At 45.3% G+C, this 21,514-nt stretch overlaps 1 protein-coding gene and 1 long non-coding RNA gene across 3 annotated transcripts in view; one reads left to right on the top strand and one right to left on the bottom strand.

Moving 5' to 3' along the window:
* Positions 1 to 393: 393 nt before the first annotated feature.
* PPAN (peter pan homolog) lies at positions 394 to 14,920 on the bottom strand. Of its 2 annotated transcripts, none has more exons than XM_073555704.1 (12): positions 14,772 to 14,920; positions 13,452 to 13,622; positions 13,197 to 13,298; positions 12,622 to 12,672; positions 9,559 to 9,729; positions 9,049 to 9,125; positions 8,647 to 8,754; positions 7,755 to 7,878; positions 7,567 to 7,645; positions 7,151 to 7,280; positions 6,898 to 7,046; positions 394 to 1,352 (listed from the first exon to the last, which is right to left on the bottom strand). In XM_073555704.1, the coding sequence occupies exons 1-12, from the start codon at positions 14,784 to 14,786 to the stop codon at positions 646 to 648; spliced, it is 1,884 nt and encodes a 627-aa protein (XP_073411805.1). In that variant the 5' UTR covers positions 14,787 to 14,920; the 3' UTR covers positions 394 to 645. The 2 variants fall into 2 exon arrangements, with proteins under 2 accessions (XP_073411805.1, XP_073411806.1); XM_073555705.1 differs by lacking the exon at positions 14,772 to 14,920 and adding an exon at positions 14,569 to 14,708.
* The window catches only part of LOC141059530 (uncharacterized), a 53,830-nt gene continuing 47,144 nt past the window's right edge, over positions 14,829 to 21,514 (top strand). The window contains exon 1 of the long non-coding RNA XR_012222566.1: positions 14,829 to 14,936. This is a non-coding gene — a long non-coding RNA (uncharacterized lncRNA). The remainder of the gene's footprint in view (positions 14,937 to 21,514) is intronic.

The following is a 21,514-nucleotide window of genomic DNA, read 5'->3' as shown; positions in this document are numbered from 1 at the left end:
TACATCCTGTATTATACCCCAGAGCTGCACTCACTATTCTGCTGGTGCAGTCACTGTGTACATACATTACATTGCTGATCCTGTACTGATCCTGAGCTACATCTTGCGTTATACTCCAGAGCTGCACTCATTCTGCTGGTGCAGTCACTGTGTACATACATTACTGATCCTGAGTTACATCCTGTATTATACCCCAGAGCTGCACTCACTATTCTGCTGGTGCAGTCACTGTGTACATACATTACTTGTGTACTGATCTGGTGGAGCGCCACTCTTGCTCATAGGTTATATCTGGTATTGCACACTAAATGAATGTGGCTGACCTGTAATACCGTACACAACCTATAGCCAAGAGGTTATTTCTGAACAGAAATGACAGCCTTATACAACCACTTTAAAGAGCATTTCTTTTTAATAATAATGATCCCCTCCCTCCATATAACTAGTCTGTCACATTCTTTGTATTATTTCTCCTAAAACTATTCTGCTGGGACCATAAAATTCTGATCTGACAACTGCAAATTAGTATGGGGGTGATGGGACAGATTGTAAATCATTTCACTTTTCTGGAGGCACCACGGTATAAAGCAGCACGATACTTTATAATTACAGTAATTTACAGAAAGCGTCCGTGGTGGCGCCCTCTTATGGTGACTTTTTCTTATGTCTGAAGGCTTTGCCCTTTGGTCCTCCCATTTTATGTCCTCCGGCAACCTTGCCTTTTTTTCCCCTATTTTGGTCCTTAGAGCCAAACGCTCCAGGTTTCTTGAATCCCATCTTCTTCCCTTTACCGGTGGGGTGTTCATTTTGGGTTCGGCCCTTGGTGTTTTTAAAGGGCTTCTGTCCTTTTTTATCACGTCTGGGTGACTGTCCGTTGGGGCTCTCGAAGTTTCTAAATTGTTTATTTCCTTTTTTATCACGTCTGGGTGACTGTCCTTTGGGACCCTCAAAATTTCTAAATTGTTTCTGTCCTTTTTTATCACGTCTGGGTGACTGTCCTTTGGGACCCTCAAACTTTCTAAATTGTTTATTTCCTTTTTTACCAGGTCTGGGCGACTGTCCTTTGGGCCCATCAAACTTTGTAAAAGGTTTGTGTCCTTTATGAGATCTGGGTGACTGTCCTTTGGGACCCTCAAAATTTCTAAACGACGTTTGTCCTTTTTTAGCAGGCCTGGGTGACTGTCCCTTGGGGCTCTTCGGACCTTTGTGTAAGGAGAACTTCGACTTGTGACGTCTGCTGGAGGACGGGGAAGCATCCCTTTGTTTCATGGGGTCTTTTTTGAATCTCTTCTGGGGTGGTCCAGATTTCCCTCTTGGTAATGATTTCTTTCTTTTGCCATGAAGGAGGAGATCTACAAGGGGCATGAAAATAAAGACATAATAAAATAATCCTTCTAGTATGCCAATATTCAAGAACATGCCACCTACCTGATGCCAAGGGAGAAGGTCTGAAAATCCTACAGAAACCACATCTTACATAAACATTTTTCATGAAGAAAAACACTTTCCCCCCCCCCAAAGAGCCAGTGATCAGCTGTGATCACAAGGGAAAGTTACAACCAGCCACACATTTTCCCTGCAGTGGCCTCTACTGGGGAAGTAAAGAATTACATGTTGGCCACTGAAATAATCAAGTCATCATTGAATTCATGGGTCTTCCATGGCTACGCTAGAAGTTTTTACCGTATTTTTTGGAATATAAAACGCATTGCACAATAAGATGCACCCCAAATTTTCAGAAGGAAAATAGGGAAAAAAAATAATGTGTCAAATGGGGGTCCATCTTACAGTCCGAATTCCGCTTACCAGGGAAGGTGGAGTGGTCACATGGGTCTTTCGGTGGTCAAGGTAGGTGCTGTGGCCTCAGGGAAATCCCATCCCAGGCTGGTGCGGTGGCGGTGCTCTGTGGGGTGGTAGTACTCTGTCCTGGATCGGCAGCGGCATCAAAGCCTGGAAGCCCATATAGCTCTGTTGCTGCGACGCGTAGGCCTCCGGAAAGATGGCCGCCGGGGGCCTCTGGAAAGATGGCCACCAGGGGAGGCGAATGCTCAGATTCAGATTTCAGCAAAGATCTCGGGAGACGAGATCTCAATCTGAGCATGCGCCTCCCCCGGCGGCCATATTTCCGGGGGCTTTGATGAAATACCGGCAGAGCCCCACACGCAGCACAGAGCCCCGCTGCTGCACACCGCAGAGCCCCGACACCACCACACCAGCCTGGGAAGGGAGGCTGCATCGGGACCACCACCACCACAAGATTTAAACCAGGGGAAGAGTCTTGAGGAGATCATTTGCATATTCCCAGTGCCTTCTGGGATAAGTGAAGAGTCTCCGCGAGCTCAACGATCACTGGGTTTTGGCCGTTGCAGCTGAAAAGAGGAAATCGGAAAACCAGGGGAAGAGTCTTGAGGAGATCATTTGCATATTCCCAGTGCCTTCTGGGATAAGTGAAGAGTCTCCGCGAGCTCAACGATCACTGGGTTTTGGCCGTTGCAGCTGAAAAGAGGAAATCGGAAAACCAGGGGAAGAGTCTTGAGGAGATCATTTGCATATTCCCAGTGCCTTCTGGGATAAGTGAAGAGTCTCCGCGAGCTCAACGATCACTGGGTTTTGGCCGTTGCAGCTGAAAAGAGGAAATCGGAAAAACCGCGCGCCTATCGGTGCGCGAATTTTGGCTCATCTTTCATGGTTTTTAAGAAATCTCAAGATGGAAGAGGCCAGGAGCCATTTGGTGAGCTGCATTTCTTGCTACATGTTCACAGACTTACCAGTGGAAAAGCCAAACTTCACATGCCACAAATGCAAGCTTGTGTCCCTGTTGGAGGAAAAGTTGCAAAATCTCGAAGAGAGGTTAGCTACGTTGAAGATCATTAAGGAAGGTGAAGAGTTCTTGGACAGAGCAGAATTATCTCTTCATGTTACAGAAAGAGAAGAAATTCGAAGTGCACCTGAAGAAACAGAGGAATGGAGACATGTGACCCAGAGAAGCAGGAGGATCAGGAGGCAGTCAGCACCCATACTGCTCAGGAACCAGTACCAGGCTCTCACGCAGGAAAACGATGAAGAAATACATCAGGATAAGACTTTGCCAACAAACAGCAACCTTGTACGCCTTCAGAGTCCTCCTGGATGGAGAAAGAAAAATGTTGTGAAGAAGAAACGGAGAGTGGTGGTCATGGGGGATTCCCTGTTGAGAGGAACAGAGGCCGCTATCTGCAGACCGGATATAACTTCAAGAGAAATGTGCTGTCTTCCAGGTGCAAAAATTAAAGATGTGTCTGACAGGATATCAGGACTCTTCAGACCTACAGATGACTACCCATTCCTGCTACTACATGTGGGGACAAATGACACCGCAAGAAACGACCTGGAAACCATCTGCAGAGACTTTGAAGACTTAGGCAAGAAAGTGAAAGAACTGGGAGCGCAGGTGGTCTTCTCTTTCATCCTCCCAGTGGATGGCCATGGAACAAGGAGGTGGAATAAGATTCTGCAGGTGAACAACTGGCTACGTCGATGGTGCCGTCAGCAGCGATTTGGATTTCTGGATCACGGAGTGAACTACTTATACGATGGACTACTTGCTAGAGATGGGGTGCACCTTACGAAGACTTGTAAGCTTGTATTTGGAAGTCGCCTTGCTACACTTGTAAGGAGAGCTTTAAACTAGAACAACATGGGAAGGGAAGCAAAAGACCAGAAAAAGCCATACACCTGACAAATGCTATTGAGAACTCTGCTATTAGAAGTGGAAAGGAAGAACAAAGACAAAAGAATCTAATTAATAAAAATATTGGAGAAGGAGAAACCAATCACAAACTAAAATGTTTCTATACTAATGCACAAAGCATGGGCAACAAACAAGGAGAATTGGAACTACTAACACAGGAAAAGAAATATGATGTCATTGGAATCACTGAAACTTGGTGGACGATACACATGATTGGAATACAAGACTAGAAGGATACAACTTATTTGCAAGAAACAGACTTGATAAACGAGGAGGGGGTGTTGCATTGTATGTTAGAAATGCATATATCTGCACAGAGATTGAAGCTTCAGAGACTGGGAGTTCTGTGGAAACTGTTTGGGTAAGAATACAAGGACAGAACAATGGAAAGGACACCATTGTAGGCATTTACTACAGGCCGCCTGTGCAAGCTGAAGATATGGATGAACTCTTTATGCATCAAATGGCCAAGTTCTCCAAAAAATATGACATAGTTGTCATGGGAGATTTCAACTATCCAGACATTTGTTGGGAATCTCTCTCAGGCAAAACTAACAGGTCAAGGAAATTCTTATCCTCTCTTGCTGACAACTTTATCTTCCAAAAGGTAAGGGAGAAAACAAGGGGAACTGCTACCTTGGATCTAATCCTTATAAACAGGGAGGAAATGGTTGAGGAGGTAAAAGTGGCTGGAACCCTAGGAGGTAGCGACCATGCTATTTTAGAATTTTGGATAACTAGAGGCGGAAGACCTGTGAAGACTCAGACGTCAAGGTTAGATTTCAGAAAGGCAGATTTTAAGGGATTCAGAAAGAGAATTGGAGGGATCCAGTGGCTGGATATCCTTAAAGACAAAAATGTCCAGGAAGGATGGGAAATCTTGAAAAATGAAATTCTCAAAGCACAGTTGTTAACAATTCCGAAAAGAGGGAAGAATAGGAAGCATTTAAGGAAACCAGGATGGGTGAACACAGAACTTAAGCACATGCTAAAAAGGAAGAAAAAAATGTTTATAAAATGGAAAGAGGGAGGCATATCTAAAGAAGAATATAATGCTGTCTGCAGAATCTGCAGGGCACAAATCAGATTAGCTAAAGCTGAAAATGAATTGAGGCTTGCAAGAGATGTCAAAAGCAATAATAAAGGATTTTGGGGATATGTCAAAAGTAAAAGAAAAGTCAAAGATGCTATAGGATTTTTACAGGATGAAAATGATGAAATGGTAAGACAGGATGTTGAGAAGGCTGAACTTTTAAATTCCTATTTTGCATCTGTTTTCTCTCAGAAAGGAAATGTAACACCAACTGTTATTCACTGTCCTATTAAGGGAATAGAAGAATCCAGGATATCTATAAACAGAAAGATAGTGAGGAAACACTTAGCTAACCTAAATGAATTCAAGTCTCCAGGTCCAGATGAATTACACCCCAGAGTACTGAAGGAGATAGCAGAAGAAATTTCTGAACCACTCTCCATAATCTTTGAAAATTCTTGGAGAACAGGAGAAGTGCCAGAAGACTGGAGAAGAGCAAATGTTGTTCCTATCTTCAAAAAGGGGAAGAAGGTGGACCCAGGCAACTATAGGCCGGTGAGTCTGACTTCTATACCAGGAAAGATCTTTGAACAAATTATTAAACAACATGTAAGTCAATACCTGGATAAGAATGAAGTGATCAAACAGAGTCAGCATGGGTTTGTAACTAATAAGTCATGTCAGACTAACTTAATTTCCTTCTATGACGGTATCACTGATTGGGTGGATCAAGGAAATGCTGTAGATATAGTATATCTTGACTTCAGCAAAGCATTTGACAAAGTCTCTCATAAAATCCTTATTGAAAAAATGACTAAGTATGGAATGGACAAGGCAACTGTTAGGTGGATTCATAACTGGCTTAGTGATCGGACCCAAAGAGTGGTCGTAAATGGCTGCACATCCAGTTGGAAGAATGTCTCAAGTGGGGTACCACAGGGCTCTGTCCTGGGCCCTGTATTGTTCAACATCTTTATCAACGATTTAGATGAAGGAATTGAGGGTAAACTGATTAAATTTGCTGATGACACAAAGCTAGGAGGGATAGCTAATACTAGAGAAGAGAGAGAGAGGATTCAAAAAGATTTAAATAAACTGGAGAAGTGGGCAGTAACTAACAGAATGGTTTTTAACAGGGAGAAATGCAAAGTACTACATCTGGGCAATAAAAATGAAAAAAGCATATATAGAATGGGAGGAATAGGGCTAAGTGACAGCACATGTGAAAAAGACTTGGGTATACTAATAGATCACAGACTGAATATGAGTCAACAGTGTGATGCAGCAGCAAAAAAGGCAAATGCAGTTCTAGGATGTATTAACAGAAGCATACAGTCTAGATCACGTGAAGTCATTATTTCCCTCTACTCCTCTTTGGTCAGACCTCATCTGGAATATTGTGTCCAGTTTTGGGCACCACATTTTAAAAAAGACATCAACAAACTGGAGCAAGTTCAGAAAAGAGCGACCAGAATGGTGACCGGTCTGCAAACCCTGTCTTATGAGGAAAGGTTGCAGGATTTGGGAATGTTTAGTTTGCAAAAGAGAAGACTGAGAGGAGACTTAATTGCTGTCTACAAATATCTAAAGGGCTGTCACATTGTAGAAGGATCAACTTTATTCTCATTTGCACAAGGAAAGACTAGAAGCAATGGGATGAAACTGAATGGGAGGAGACACAGATTAGATATTAGAAAAAACTTTTTGACAGTTAGAGTGATCAATGAGTGGAACAGGCTGCCACGAGAAGTGGTGAGTTCTCCTTCAATGGAAGTCTTCAAACAGAGGCTGGACAGACATCTGACTGGGATGATTTAGCGAATCCTGCTTTGAGCAGGGGGTTGGACCAGATGGCCCAGGAGGTCCCTTCCAACTCTACGATTCTATTCTATTCTATTTGTAAGTATACTGCGACCACAAGACGCACCCCCCCATTTTCCTTCACAATTTTTTGGGAAAAGAGTGTGTCTTATGGGTCCGAAAAATACGGTAATATGTGCAAGGATTTTTTTTACTTTTTTTTTTTTTTTTAAGAGATATTTGAGTTTCAGACCTTTGGTGTCAAACAAGGCGTTCACAAACAGGCAAGACTGGAATATCGTGCCGTGTGCATACATTCCTATAGAAGTTATACCTTTGTCTGGTTCTTCTCCCACCGTCTGTCTGTAATACTCCACGTCATCATCTTCAGACACGTCTGCCGGATCTTCTTCTCCAGGGTCTTCCACTTCATCATCCTCATCCTCTGGTCGTTTCCGCTTCATGCCGGCCAAACTGCGCTTCCTGGGGGTAAAGTAACAAAAATTAATGTCTACAGAGCCCAGGACAAAGGTAAAATAAACACTCAGATTTTCAAACGATCATGGTGCTTTATCGCTCACACTCACTTATTCTCCTCCTTCATCGCTTTCTTTCGCTTTACATTCTGTTCCTGTTTCTTCTTCCTCTCGTTCTTCTGCTTTAGCTTCTTCTCCCTCCGATCCAGCATCGCCATGATCTCTTCCTCTGTCTTTTTTACTGAAATAGGTAAAAAAAAGTTTTTAGAGCGGTAACTCAAAACTTCTCAAGAACAGAGTTTATACTCAGTTTCTGCTCCGAAAACTCTGCAAAACGACTCAATGTACACACTGCCTAAGTGTGGTTTTCTCACTGAAATTAACACCCAAACCTAGTCATACAGTATTTCAAGTGGTTTTTCAGTGTGGATTATGGTGCAGAACCAGCGCAAAAATCCATGATGAAAAACTCCGTGTGAAAATAACCCAACAGGCGTTTCTTGTAGGAAGGAAAACCTAAAACTTACTATAATTGTGGTACAAAACTTTGCCGTCATTTAAGCCCTCCTCGATCTTGACCAATTGTAGAGTCATCCTGGGGCCGATCTGGAAGCAGGAGAGAAATTATCATAAAGGGAACACGTATAACTATTACAGTCATATCTCAGATCTGTCAGATACCTGGACATCCATACCTGACTAGTCACAGACTCACCTCCGTTAGACGCACAGCACTTTGCTCGAACCTCTGGTTGCCACGTCCGGCGTATACCTGTGGCAGCTCCGTGATGTTATGTTCTCCATCTTGCTCGGCTTCGCTCTCGGACAGGTTTGCTCCTCTGGAGGAAAGGAATGAGAAGTCAGTAACTGGAAGATGCAACCGCAATGAGAACGGGAGGTTTGCAGTCTGCTGGCAACCTCCCTCCGCGAGCCCCGCTGTCTGCCGTCAACCTCCCCTTCCGCGAGCTCCAACATCTTCAGGCAACCTCCCTCACCCTGCACGCAAGCCCTGCCATCTGCCGACAACCCCCCATGCGAACTGGCAAACCGCAACCCCCCATTCCGTGAGCTCCACCACCTTCAGGCAAACTCCCCCCTCCACGAGCCCCGCCAACCTTCCCCATCCCGCGTGTGAACCCCGCCGTCTAACCCCTATAAGAACTGGCAAACCACCTCCCCTTTCCGCGAGCTCCATCTGCCGGCAATCCTTACGCCAGCTGGCAAACCGCCTCCCCCTTCCGCGAGCTCCACCATTTGCCAGCAACCCCCATGCCAGCTGGCAAACCGTCCCCCCTTTCCGCAATCTCCCCCACCCAGCATGCATGCCCTGCCGTCAACCCCTACGCCAGACGGCAACTCCACCCCCCTTCCTTCCGCGAGCTTCGCCTTCTGCTGACAACCTCCCCCATCCCGCAAGCCAACACCGCCATCTGCTGACAACTCCCCCCCTACACGAACCCCGCCGTGCAGTATTAAAGTACTGAACACTGCAGGACTGAAATTATAAGCACCATATGACATCACCTTTAAATATTGGGGGGGGGGGAACATTAACCCTTCATGTCCCTTACTCATGTTTCTATTACTTCGTTCCTCAGTACACCTACTTGACCAGTAATTCACTGATGTCCTCCCAGCGGCTCATGTTAGGGAATTTCTCCTGGAGAAGCTTCTTCACCCCTTTGCTCATTCCCACCGGGACCACCTTTACACTGCTGCAAAACAAAACAATAAGGAAGGTTATTATTTACAAGAACAATATTGCCCCCTACAGCTATCATGGAGATACTGCAACATTGGAACTATATCTTAGCTAGAAAAGAGCTCATTGTATGTAAGCTCCATATCTCTGGTGCCCGTGTCTGTAGGTACCATGTAAGACAAGGTCCAGAGCCTTTCTGACCAGATCTTATCCGGGATAATGTCCCTTTACCGACTGCAATTGCAGATTTCCCGGGGTACAGCACTGGAATAACGAGGTGTTCTAGTTATAGCATTGCCCTCCTTACTAATGCCTGAAGTCCAGCAGCTGCGTGTCCTGGTTGTAGCTAATGAGGATGCATCTGCGGATGGAGTTCAGGTGAACCTAAAAGAGAAAAATCCCAACATTGGTCAGTGCAAGATTATGGGGGATAATGAGAGTTGTAGTTCATCTGCTGCTCCATGAGCACAACATGGATGTCTCAGAAAACTTCCCTATGAGGATCACGTGAAGCCCTCAGCAGACTATACAAAGTCATCACCGACATCCTCTAAGGAGCAGCAGGGTTCTAAGGAAGCAGACTGCCCCTCTGATGGATTCCTGAAGGCTGCAGACGACCAGCAAGCAATGATTAACTGCAGCGGTTACATAGGAGGAACAGCGCCATCGGGGAGGTAAATATATATAATTTATAATATGCAGTTTATCTGTTAACAAGGGGTTGCCCAGTAGTGGACTATCCCTTTAAATGCTAGGAATCAGATCTGCAGTGTAAAGCATTAGGGATGGAAATTGGAAGCCGGACTTTTCTTCTTACCTTGTGCACATTGATGGAGGGGAACATATTCTGGAACATGGTGGCCATGACCTTGATGTGCATCCCCTGTGTGCCGAAATTATTGAGAACCAAGAGAGGAGGAAAGGCGAACTGCTTCTCGTGCATCCGATGCTTCTTCAGGGAGGAGACCACGTCCTTCACCAGGGAGTACTGCGCCCAGAAAAGGGACATTCACTTCAGCCCATTTAGTGCCCATCCGTACGGACTAGTGTACCCAGCAGTGCTACATAGGAGGAGGGTCCACGCTGTGCGGCATCCGGCACAGCCTCCACATAATGGACACATTGGGATGGAGCTTTCCCAGGAGGTACGTCACTGACATGATGTGAGCACACCCTCACCGGCTCGCTCTTAAAGGGAATGTGTCATCAGAAAATTACCTATTGATTAAATTTGTTTCTTTTTATGACACACTGAAAGTGTTAACGTTTCTTCTTCGCTATTTTTTATTAAAAAAAAAAAATGAAATATTGTAATTTTCACACCAGCTTCTATAAAAAAAAAAAAAAAAAAAAAAAAAAAAAAAAAAAGAGAAGAAGAAGAGGCCGAGCTCCTGCACTGACAGCCCTGGCTGTTTAACCCCCGAAATAATGAAATTGAGAGCGATCTCAACATTTAGGAGGGAGGGAGGCAGGCAGAGGGCTCCTTCTCCCTTCAGATCGGCACCCCCCGAGACTTTATCGCAGGGGCCCGATTGCTGCCATGGTGAACCGGTGTCATTATGATGACCCCCTGAGTCATCAAGCTACAGAAAGTCTCTTAGGCCATTCTCAGATCATGGTCTATGATGCTTTTGTCAGTAAAACAGTAACAAAAAATAAATAAATTACAAAATAATTAAAAAAAAGACCCATAAATACATATTTTAATGTTTTTTTTTCTCGCATATTTGGTGTTGCCGTGTCCCTAACAACTCAATCTATAAAACTTTCCCACTAGATAACTTCTTTAGTGAAAACCGTAATAAAAATAAATACCGCTGGAAAAAAGACAAATGTAAAGAAAAATGGTATCTCTGAAAACTTCATCTTGTCCGGCAAATAACAAGCCGCCATACAGCTCCATCACCCAAAAATTATAAAGAAAAGTTATAGCTCTCAGAATAAAGCGATGCAAAAATGTTTTTTTCTATAAAAGCACCAAAACATAAAAAACGATATAAATGAGGTATCGCTGTAATCGTACGGACCTAAAGAATAAAGCTGTCTTTTCCAATTTTACCACACATGGAACGGTATAAAAAAAAAAAAAATCCTGAATTGCTGGCTTTTGTTCCTTCTGCCTCCCAAAACCCAGAATAGAAAGCGATCAAAAATTGTCTTGTGCCCGAAAATGGTACCGATAAAAACATCAACTCATTCCGCAAAAATCAAGACCTCCCATGACTCTGTCGGCCGAAATATGAAAAAATTTTAGCTGTATAAATACAGTGATGCGAAAATTAATTTTCGCTATAAAAAGCATCTTTTAGTGTGTGACGCCAGCCAAACATAAAAACCCGATCTAACTCTGGTATCGCTGTAATCACACTGACCTGAAGAATAAAGTCACCTAATCACTTATACCGCATGAAAAATAGCGTAAAAAAAAAAAAAATCAATTCACATGCTATTGATTTGTTCTGTCTCCCGAAGATCGCAGTAATGCTTGGCACATATTTATCCTGTGCTCTACACTGAGCGCTTACACCGGAGTTTCCATGTAAATCTCTGAAATACGTAATTCAGACAGAACCTCTGATGGAAGATTCCCATGAAGATGAGGCAGATGGAGGCACTGTGGACACCGTCTGACCTGTGATCCGGCGGTATAAGTGTTTTTAGGACTGCATAAAAATGCCGTCAGCACTTCTGAAAAGAAGGATAATGCTGAACAGAGGCCAGACGGAGTCCAGAGTAAATCTGCTGCCTCATTATAGTTAATGGATCCCTCGGTGGTTTCATCTGAATCACATCACTCAGAGATTTAAATCGAAACCCCAAAGTAAGTGCTCAGCGTAGAGTGCTGGATAAATGTGATTCCAAACGTTCTGTAAAATGTTCCCAAAAAAAAGCTTCAACTCAATCCACAAAAAAAGCAAGTCTGTCATCTATTAACGGAAATATAGGAGGTAGCACAAAGGCTCTGGAAAAGCAAATGGCTCCTCACCCCCAAAAAGAAATTCAGCAAATTCTGCACTCCCAAATCCAAATACCCCCCTCTTGTCTGAGCCCCAGTGTGCCTAAAACACATTTAGAGCCCACATATTTGGCAGGGGTATAATTTCCAAAATGGGGTCACTTGAGGAGGGATTCTGCTTTTTCTAGTACTTTTTTTTTAGCTCTGTATATGGAGTTAGCGAACTATGCTAGGAAAATCTGAGCTCCGTTCCTCCCGAGTCTCGCCGTATGGCTAAGCAGTATTGCACAGCCACATATGGGGTATTTCTACATTCAGCAGAAATTGTGGGACAAATTTTGGTGCCATTTTTACCCATTTTCCTGTGTGAAAATGTAAAATCTGTTACTAACAACAACATTTTTGTAGTAAAAAAAAATTATATTATATTTTCTTCACTGCCCAATGGTATGCAATTCTGTGACACATGTGGGGTCAAATCAGGAGAAACTGCACAACAAACTGGGGTCCTTTATTTCCTATTAGCCCTTATAAAACTTACAAATTGGGGGCTAAAACATAATTTTAGTGGTAAAAATTTAATTGATCTTTCTTCATCTCCCAATGGTATAATTTTCTATGAGGCACATGTAGTGACCATATGATCACTGCACCCCTAGATGAACTCATTGGAGAGTGTAGTTTGTAAAATTACGTCACTTATGGTGGTGGTGGGGTTCTGCTACCTCAGGGGCTCTGCCAATTTGACATAGCACCCACAAACCATTCTGAAAAAAAAACCTGAACTCCAATAGGGCGCCTCTTCTCTTCTGAGCGTTGCATTGTGCCTCAAAACGTAGTTTCCCCCACACATACCAATAATGATAAAACTAAAGAAGAATTTTCCAAAAACAGCTGAGATGAGACTATAGCAAGGATACCAACCTGTGCCACTTTGAAGTGCAGCGTGGGGCCTCTCGGCAAGCGGACAAATTTCTAACGATGGGGAAGAAAGAAAGAAAAAAGTGCATTTTTCATTATGATACAATTGCTGGGGGTTATGTAGTAAGTAAAAAGGTGACACTGGGCTGTGCCATAATTACTGCCCCTCGAGTATAGTCTGCGTTCCTCCAGCTGCTGGGACCGATACTACTTCCCCACTGTAAGGAAGGTACAGTAAGTGACACCTCACACAGGAGGTGGCGCACAACATCCAGAAGCCTCACTGATACCAAGGATGCACATATGGCTGAGTATGGAAATATGCTGTGCTGCTGCTGGCATAATGAACTAAAGAGCCCCCACAGATGCTGACAAGGGGGTTATAGTCCCCAGCACAGAGGCCCGGCAGTCAGAGTCTGGATTAATGAGGATATGGAGACGGCAAAGTCAACCACAAACGGTGACCATAAATGCCAACGAGGCAGCCCGATGCTCAGGAACTTGGAGGGGGTCTATTGTTTGGTCCCCCACTAGTCCGACTTCTAGATGATAAGACACATCACCAGCTCTTTACTTACAAAGTTGACGTTTGTCTCAGTTTTGCTGAAGACCAGGAAGTGGGTGACTCCGAGGGGCCCGGCCACCGAGACAAAATCTTTCAGGCTGTTCTTCTTGCGAACCTACAAAGCAAAGTACAAAATGAGCAAATCATCTGTTAAGCCCTCACACAAAGAGCGGCCCCGCCGACATGTGCACACCATCATACTGCTCCTCGCCAGCCTGCCAGCTTTCTCTGTGCTGACTCCGGCCTTGACCTCTCTGGTTGTTGTTACCTTGAGGGAGGTGGCCGTATACGGCTCCATGGCTTTCTTCACATCCTGGATCAGCTGCTGCACGTTCTTCCCAATCTGCCCACGATGGAAGACGAATGAGTGCGGGACGCCGGAGTAGTCCTCCTCGGCATTGTGAATGGCGGCCGCTCGTAGCTTCTTCTGGTTCTTAGTCTATAAAATAAGAGAAGAGTCAGAAATGTGGAGACACTGGACTACAGGGGTTTGTTCCCTTAGCCACACTGGGGCTGTCAGATGAAGGAAATCGACTGAGGTCAGAGCTACAAGAGAGAAACGAAGATGTCAGACCTGTGTAAAGTGGGGCGGCACCACGGGTGCGGTGACGCCATGTGAGCGGGGGGGTGACATTATGGGTGAAGAGACGTCATGTGAGCGGGGGGTGACATCATGAGTGCAGAGACGTCATGTGAGCGGGGGGGTGACATGAGTGCAGAGACGTCATGTGAGCGGGGGGGTGACATCATGAGTGCAGAGACGTCATGTGAGCGGGGGGGGTGACATCATGAGTGCAGAGACGTCATGTGAGCGGGGGGGGTGACATCATGAGTGCGGTGACGTCATGTGAGCGGGGGGGGTGACATCATGAGTGCAGAGACGTCATGTGAGCGGGGGGGGTGACATCATGAGTGCAGAGACGTCATGTGAGCGGGGGGGGTGACATCATGAGTGCGGTGACGTCATGTGAGCGGGGGGGGTGGTGACATGATGCCATGTGAGCGGGGGGGGGCGTGACATGATGGGTGCGGTGACGCCATGTGTGCAGAGACGTCATGTGAGCGGGGGGGGGGGGGGGTGACATCATGGGTGCAGAGACGTCATGTGAGCGGGGGAGGGGGGTTGACATCATGAGTACGGTGACGCCATGTGAGCGGGGGAGGGGTGACATGATGCCATGTGAGCGGGGGGGTGTGACATGATGGGTGTGGTGACGCCATGTGAGTGGGGAGGGGGGGGTGACATGATGGGTGCGGTGACGCCATGTGAGCGGGGGGGGGGGAGTTGACATCATGGGTGCAGAGACGTCATGTGAGCGGGGGGTGGGTGACGTCAGGGGTGCGGCGAGGTGACATCACACTGGATAACAATGTAATGTCCTTACAAAAAGTTGTTTTCCACAAGTTCAGACTTTCCCGTGCACACAGACCGCGCTGCCTCTGCCAGTCCAGGTGCCCAATGATGACAGGACCGTGCAGCTAGAGACTGCAACAAACAACTACAACTCCCAGCAGCACCAGGAAGGTGAGTGTCCCCCCCCGGACAGAGGATAACCCCCGGTACCGGCCCCGCTCCGCCTCCTCTCACCTTCTCCTTCGCCATGCTGCGCTCTCCTCTCCACCGCACACACGTGGTAGACAAGCTCACACACTTCCGGTTGCGCCGTCTCCTAACTGAAACAGAAGCCACGTTATGTTAGTTCCGCCTTCACTTAGTTCCGAGCAGTGACTGTGACTGCGCTGAGTGAAGCAGGTGGGAGCTTTCTATACGGTCTCTATGGCGCTCTGTGCATCTTGTGTCAGTGGGAAAACAACCACATCTGTATATAGGAGAATGTGGTCAGAGTCTGTATACGGGGGTCTGTATATAGGAGAATGTGGTCAGAGTCTGTATACGGGGGTCTGTATATAGGAGAATGTGGTCAGAGTCTGTATACGGGGGTCTGTATATAGAAGAATGTGGTCAGAGTCTGTATACGGGGGTCTGTATATAGGAGAATGTGGTCAGAGTCTGTATACGGGGATCTGTTTATAGAAGAATGTGGTCAGAGTCTGTATACGGGGGTCTGTATATAGAAGAATGTGGTCAGAGTCTGTATACGGGGGTCTGTATATAGGAGAATGTGGTCAGAGTCTGTATACGGGGGTCTGTATATAGGAGAATGTGGTCAGAGTCTGTATACGGGGGTCTGTATATAGAAGAATGTGGTCAGAGTCTGTATACGGGGGTCTGTATATAGGAGAATGTGGTCAGAGTCTGTATACGGGGATCTGTTTATAGAAGAATGTGGTCAGAGTCTGTATACGGGGGTCTGTATATAGAAGAATGTGGTCAGAGTCTGTATACGGGGGTCTGTATATAGGAGAATGTGGTCAGAGTCTGTATACGGGGGTCTGTATATAGGAGAATGTGGTCAGAGTCTGTATACGGGGGTCTGTAAATAGGAGAATGTGGTCAGAGTCTGTATACGGGGGTCTTTATATAGAAGAATGTGGTCAGAGTCTGTATACGGGGGTCTGTATATAGAAGAATGTGGTCAGAGTCTGTATACGGGGGTCTGTATATAGGAGAATGTGGTCAGAGTCTGTATACGGGGGTCTGTATATAGGAGAATGTGGTCAGAGTCGGTATACGGGGGTCTGTATATAGGAGAATGTGGTCAGAGTCTGTATACGGGGGTCTGTATATAGAAGAATGTGGTCAGAGTCTGTATACGGGGGTCTGTATATAGAAGAATGTGGTCAGAGTCTGTATACGGGGGTCTGTATATAGGAGAATGTGGTCAGAGTCTGTATACGGGGGTCTGTATATAGGAGAATGTGGTCAGAGTCTGTATACGGGGGTCTGTATATAGGAGAATGTGGTCAGAGTCTGTATACGGGGGTCTGTATATAGGAGAATGTGGTCAGAGTCTGTATACGGGGGTCTGTATATAGGAGAATGTGGTCAGAGTCTGTATACGGGGGTCTGTATATAGAAGAATGTGGTCAGAGTCTGTATACGGGGGTCTGTATATAGGAGAATGTGGTCAGAGTCTGTATACGGGGGTCTGTATATAGGAGAATGTGGTCAGAGTCTGTATACGGGGGTCTGTAAATAGGAGAATGTGGTCAGAGTCTGTATACGGGGGTCTGTATATAGAAGAATGTGGTCAGAGTCTGTATACGGGGGTCTGTATATAGAAGAATGTGGTCAGAGTCTGTATACGGGGGTCTGTATATAGGAGAATGTGGTCAGAGTCTGTATACGGGGGTCTGTATATAGGAGAATGTGGTCAGAGTCTGTATACGGGGGTCTGTATATAGAAGAATGTGGTCAGAGTCTGTATACGGGGGTCTGTATATAGAAGAATGTGGTCAGAGTCTGTATACGGGGGTCTGTATATAGGAGAATGTGGTCAGAGTCTGTATACGGGGGTCTGTATATAGGAGAATGTGGTCAGAGTGTATACGGGGGTCTGTATATAGAAGAATGTGGTCAGAGTCTGTATACGGGGGTCTGTATATAGAAGAATGTGGTCAGAGTCTGTATACGGGGGTCTGTATATAGGAGAATGTGGTCAGAGTCTGTATACGGGGGTCTGTATATAGGAGAATGTGGTCAGAGTCTGTATACGGTGGTCTGTATATAGAAGAATGTGGTCAGAGTCTGTATACGGGGGTCTGTATATAGAGAATGTGGTCAGAGTCTGTATACGGGGGTCTGTATATAGAGAATGTGGTCAGAGTCTGTATACGGGGATCTGTTTATAGAAGAATGTGGTCAGAGTCTGTATACGGGGGTCTGTATATAGAAGAATGTGGTCAGAGTCTGTATACGGGGGTCTGTATATAGGAGAATGTGGTCAGAGTCTGTATACGGGGGTCTGTATATAGGAGAATGTGGTCAGAGTCTGTATACGGGGGTCTGTAAATAGGAGAATGTGGTCAGAGTCTGTATACGGGGGTCTTTATATAGAAGAATGTGGTCAGAGTCTGTATACGGGGGTCTGTATATAGAAGAATGTGGTCAGAGTCTGTATACGGGGGTCTGTATATAGGAGAATGTGGTCAGAGTCTGTATACGGGGGTCTGTATATAGGAGAATGTGGTCAGAGTCTGTATACGGGGGTCTGTATATAGAAGAATGTGGTCAGAGTCTGTATACGGGGGTCTGTATATAGAAGAATGTGGTCAGAGTCTGTATACGGGGGTCTGTATATAGAAGAATGTGGTCAGAGTCTGTATACGGGGGTCTGTATATAGGAGAATGTGGTCAGAGTCTGTATACGGGGGTCTGTATATAGGAGAATGTGGTCAGAGTCTGTATACGGGGGTCTGTATATAGGAGAATGTGGTCAGAGTCTGTATACGGGGGTCTGTATATAGGAGAATGTGGTCAGAGTCTGTATACGGGGGTCTGTATATAGAGAATGTGGTCAGAGTCTGTATCCGGGGGTCTGTATATAGAAGAATGTGGTCAGAGTCTGTATACGAGGGTCTGTATATAGGAGAATGTGGTCAGAGTCTGTATACGGGGGTCTGTATATAGGAGAATGTGGTCAGAGTCTGTATACGGGGGTCTGTATATAGGAGAATGTGGTCAGAGTCTGTATACGGGGGTCTGTAAATAGGAGAATGTGGTCAGAGTCTGTATACGGGGGTCTGTATATAGAAGAATGTGGTCAGAGTCTGTATACGGGGGTCTGTATATAGGAGAATGTGGTCAGAGTCTGTATATAGGAGAATGTGGTCAGAGTCTGTATACGGGGGTCTGTATATAGGAGCATGTGGTCAGAGTCTGTATACGGGGGTCTGTATATAGGAGAATGTGGTCAGAGTCTGTATACGGGGGTCTGTATATAGAAGAATGTGGTCAGAGTCTGTATACGGGGGTCTTTATATAGAGAATGTGGTCAGAGTCTGTATCCGGGGGTCTGTATATAGAAGAATGTGGTCAGAGTCTGTATACGGGGGTCTGTATATAGGAGAATGTGGTCAGAGTCTGTATATAGGAGAATGTGGTCAGAGTCTGTATACGGGGGTCTGTATATAGGAGCATGTGGTCAGAGTCTGTATACGGTGGTCTGTATATAGAAGAATGTGGTCAGAGTCTGTATACGGGGGTCTTTATATAGAGAATGTGGTCAGAGTCTGTATACGGGGGTCTGTATATAGAGAATGTGGTCAGAGTCTGTATCCGGGGGTCTGTATATAGAAGAATGTGGTCAGAGTCTGTATACGGGGGTCTGTATATAGGAGAATGTGGTCAGAGTCTGTATACGGGGGTCTGTATATAGGAGAATGTGGTCAGAGTCTGTATACGGGGGTCTGTATATAGGAGAATGTGGTCAGAGTCTGTATACGGGGGTCTGTATATAGGAGAATGTGGTGAGAATCTGTATACGGGGGTCTGTATACAGGAGAATGTGGTCAGAGTCTGTATACGGGGATCTGTATATAGAAGAATGTGGTCAGAGTCTGTATACGGGGGTCTGTATATAGGAGAATGTGGTCAGAGTCTGTATACGGGGGTCAGTATATAGGAGAATGTGGTCAGAGTCTGTATACGGGGGTCTGTATATAGGAGAATGTGGTCAGAGTCTGTATACGAGGTCTGTATATAGGAGAATGTGGTCAGAGTCTGTATACGGGGGTCTTTATATAGAAGAATGTGGTCACAGTCTGTATACGGGGGTCTGTATATAGAAGAATGTGGTCAGAGTCTGTATATAGAAGAATGTGGTCAGAGTCTGTATACGGGGGTCTGTATATAGAAGAATGTGGTCAGAGTCTGTATACGGGGGTCTGTATATAGAAGAATGTGGTCAGAGTCTGTATACGGGGGTCTGTATATAGGAGAATGTGGTCAGAGTCTGTATACGGGGGTCTGTATATAGAAGAATGTGGTCAGAGTCTGTATACGGGGGTCTGTATATAGGAGAATGTGGTCAGAGTCTGTATACGGGGGTCTGTATATAGGAGAATGTGGTCAGAGTCTGTATACGGGGGTCTGTATATAGAAGAATGTGGTCAGAGTCTGTATACGGGGGTCTGTATATAGAAGAATGTGGTCAGAGTCGGTATACGGGGGTCTGTATATAGGAGAATGTGGTCAGAGTCGGTATACGGGGGTCTGTATATAGGAGAATGTGGTCAGAGTCTGTATACGGGGGTCTGTATATAGAAGAATGTGGTCAGAGTCTGTATACGGGGGTCTGTATATAGGAGAATGTGGTCAGAGTCTGTATACGGGGGTCTGTATATAGGAGAATGTGGTCAGAGTCTGTATACGGGGGTCTGTATATAGAAGAATGTGGTCAGAGTCTGTATACGGGGGTCTGTATATAGAAGAATGTGGTCAGAGTCGGTATACGGGGGTCTGTATATAGGACAATGTGGTCAGAGTCGGTATACGGGGGTCTGTATACAGGAAAATGTGGTCAGAGTCGGTATACGGGGGTCTGTATATAGGAGAATGTAGTCAGAGTCTGTATACGGGGGTCTGTATATAGGAGAATGTGGTCAGAGTCTGTATACGGGGGTCTGTATATAGAAGAATGTGGTCAGAGTCTGTATACGGGGGTCTGTATATAGGAGAATGTGGTCAGAGTCTGTATACGGGGGTCTGTATATAGGAGAATGTGGTCAGAGTCTGTATACGGGGGTCTGTAAATAGGAGAATGTGGTCAGAGTCTGTATATGGTGGTCTGTATATAGGAGAATGTGGTCAGAGTCTGTATACGGGGGTCTGTATATAGGAGAATGTGGTCAAAGTCTGTATACGGGGGTCTGTATATAGAAGAATGTGGTCAGAGTCTGTATACGGGGGTCTGTATATAGGAGAATGTGGTCAGAGTCTGTATACGGGGGTCTGTATATAGGAGAATGTGGTCAGAGTCTGTATACGGGGGTCTGTATATAGAGAATGTGGTCAGAGTCTGTATCCGGGGGTCTGTATATAGAAGAATGTGGTCAAAGTCTGTATACGGGGGTCTGTATATAGGAGAATGTGGTCAGAGTCTGTATACGGGGGTCTGTATATAGAAGAATGTGGTCAGAGTCTGTATACGGGGGTCTGTATATAGAAGAATGTGGTCAGAGTCTGTATACGGGGGTCTGTATATAGAAGAATGTGGTCAGAGTCTGTATACGGGGGTCTGTATATAGGAGAATGTGGTCAGAGTCTGTATACGGGGGTCTGTATATAGGAGAATGTGGTCAGAGTCTGTATACGGGGGTCTGTAAATAGGAGAATGTGGTCAGAGTCTGTATACGGGGGTCTGTATATAGAAGAATGTGGTCAGAGTCTGTATACGGGGGTCTGTATATAGAAGAATGTGGTCAGAGTCTGTATACGGGGGTCTGTATATAGGAGAATGTGGTCAGAGTCTGTATACGGGGGTCTGTATATAGAAGAACGTGGTCAGAGTCTGTATACGGGGGTCTGTATATAGGAGAATGTGGTCAGAGTCTGTATACGGGGGTCTGTATATAGAAGAATGTGGTCAGAGTCTGTATACGGGGGTCTGTATATAGAAGAATGTGGTCAGAGTCTGTATACGGGGGTCTGTATATAGAAGAATGTGGTCAGAGTCTGTATAGAATCATAGAATCGTAGAGTTGGAAGGGACCTCCTGGGCCATCTGGTCCAACCCCCTGCTCAAAGCAGGATTCGCTAAATCATCCCAGTCAGACGTCTGTCCAGCCTCTGTTTGAAGACTTCCATTGAAGGAGAACTCACCACTTCTCGTGGCAGCCTGTTCCACTCATTGATCACTCTAACTGTCAAAAAGTTTTTTCTAATATCTAATCTGTGTCTCTTCCCATTCAGTTTCATCCCATTGCTTCTAGTCTTTCCTTGTGCAAATGAGAATAAAGTTGATCCTTCTACAATGTGACAGCCCTTGAGATATTTGTAGACAGCTATTAAGTCTCCTCTCAGTCTTCTCTTTTGCAAACTAAACATTCCCAAATCCTGCAACCTTTCCTCATAAGACAGGGTTTGCAGACCGGTCACCATTCTGGTCGCTCTTTTCTGAACTTGCTCCAGTTTGTTGATGTCTTTTTTAAAATGTGGTGCCCAAAACTGGACACAATATTCCAGATGAGGTCTGACCAAAGAGGAGTAGAGGGAAATAATGACTTCACGTGATCTAGACTGTATGCTTCTGTTAATACATCCTAGAATTGCATTTGCCTTTTTTGCTGCTGCATCACACTGTTGACTCATATTCAGTCTGTGATCTATTAGTATACCCAAGTCTTTTTCACATGTGCTGTCACTTAGCCCTATTCCTCCCATTCTATATATGCTTTTTTCATTTTTATTGCCCAGATGTAGTACTTTGC

The sequence above is a fragment of the Dendrobates tinctorius genome, unplaced genomic scaffold (assembly GCF_039654945.1).
Source record: "Dendrobates tinctorius isolate UK_male_01 unplaced genomic scaffold, ASM3965494v1 ptg000228l, whole genome shotgun sequence".
In the NCBI taxonomy this organism is placed as follows: Eukaryota; Metazoa; Chordata; class Amphibia; order Anura; family Dendrobatidae; genus Dendrobates; species Dendrobates tinctorius.
This window is presented reverse-complemented; position numbering and strand designations above follow the sequence as displayed.

Coding starts and splice junctions, on each gene's coding strand:
- PPAN (XM_073555704.1), bottom strand. Junction 7,879..8,646: donor ATCAGTGAATTACTGGTCAA/GTAGGTGTACTG, acceptor CCTTTCCTCCAG/AGGAGCAAACCTGTCCGAGA. Junction 7,646..7,754: donor GTGCTGTGCGTCTAACGGAG/GTGAGTCTGTGA, acceptor TCCTGCTTCCAG/ATCGGCCCCAGGATGACTCT.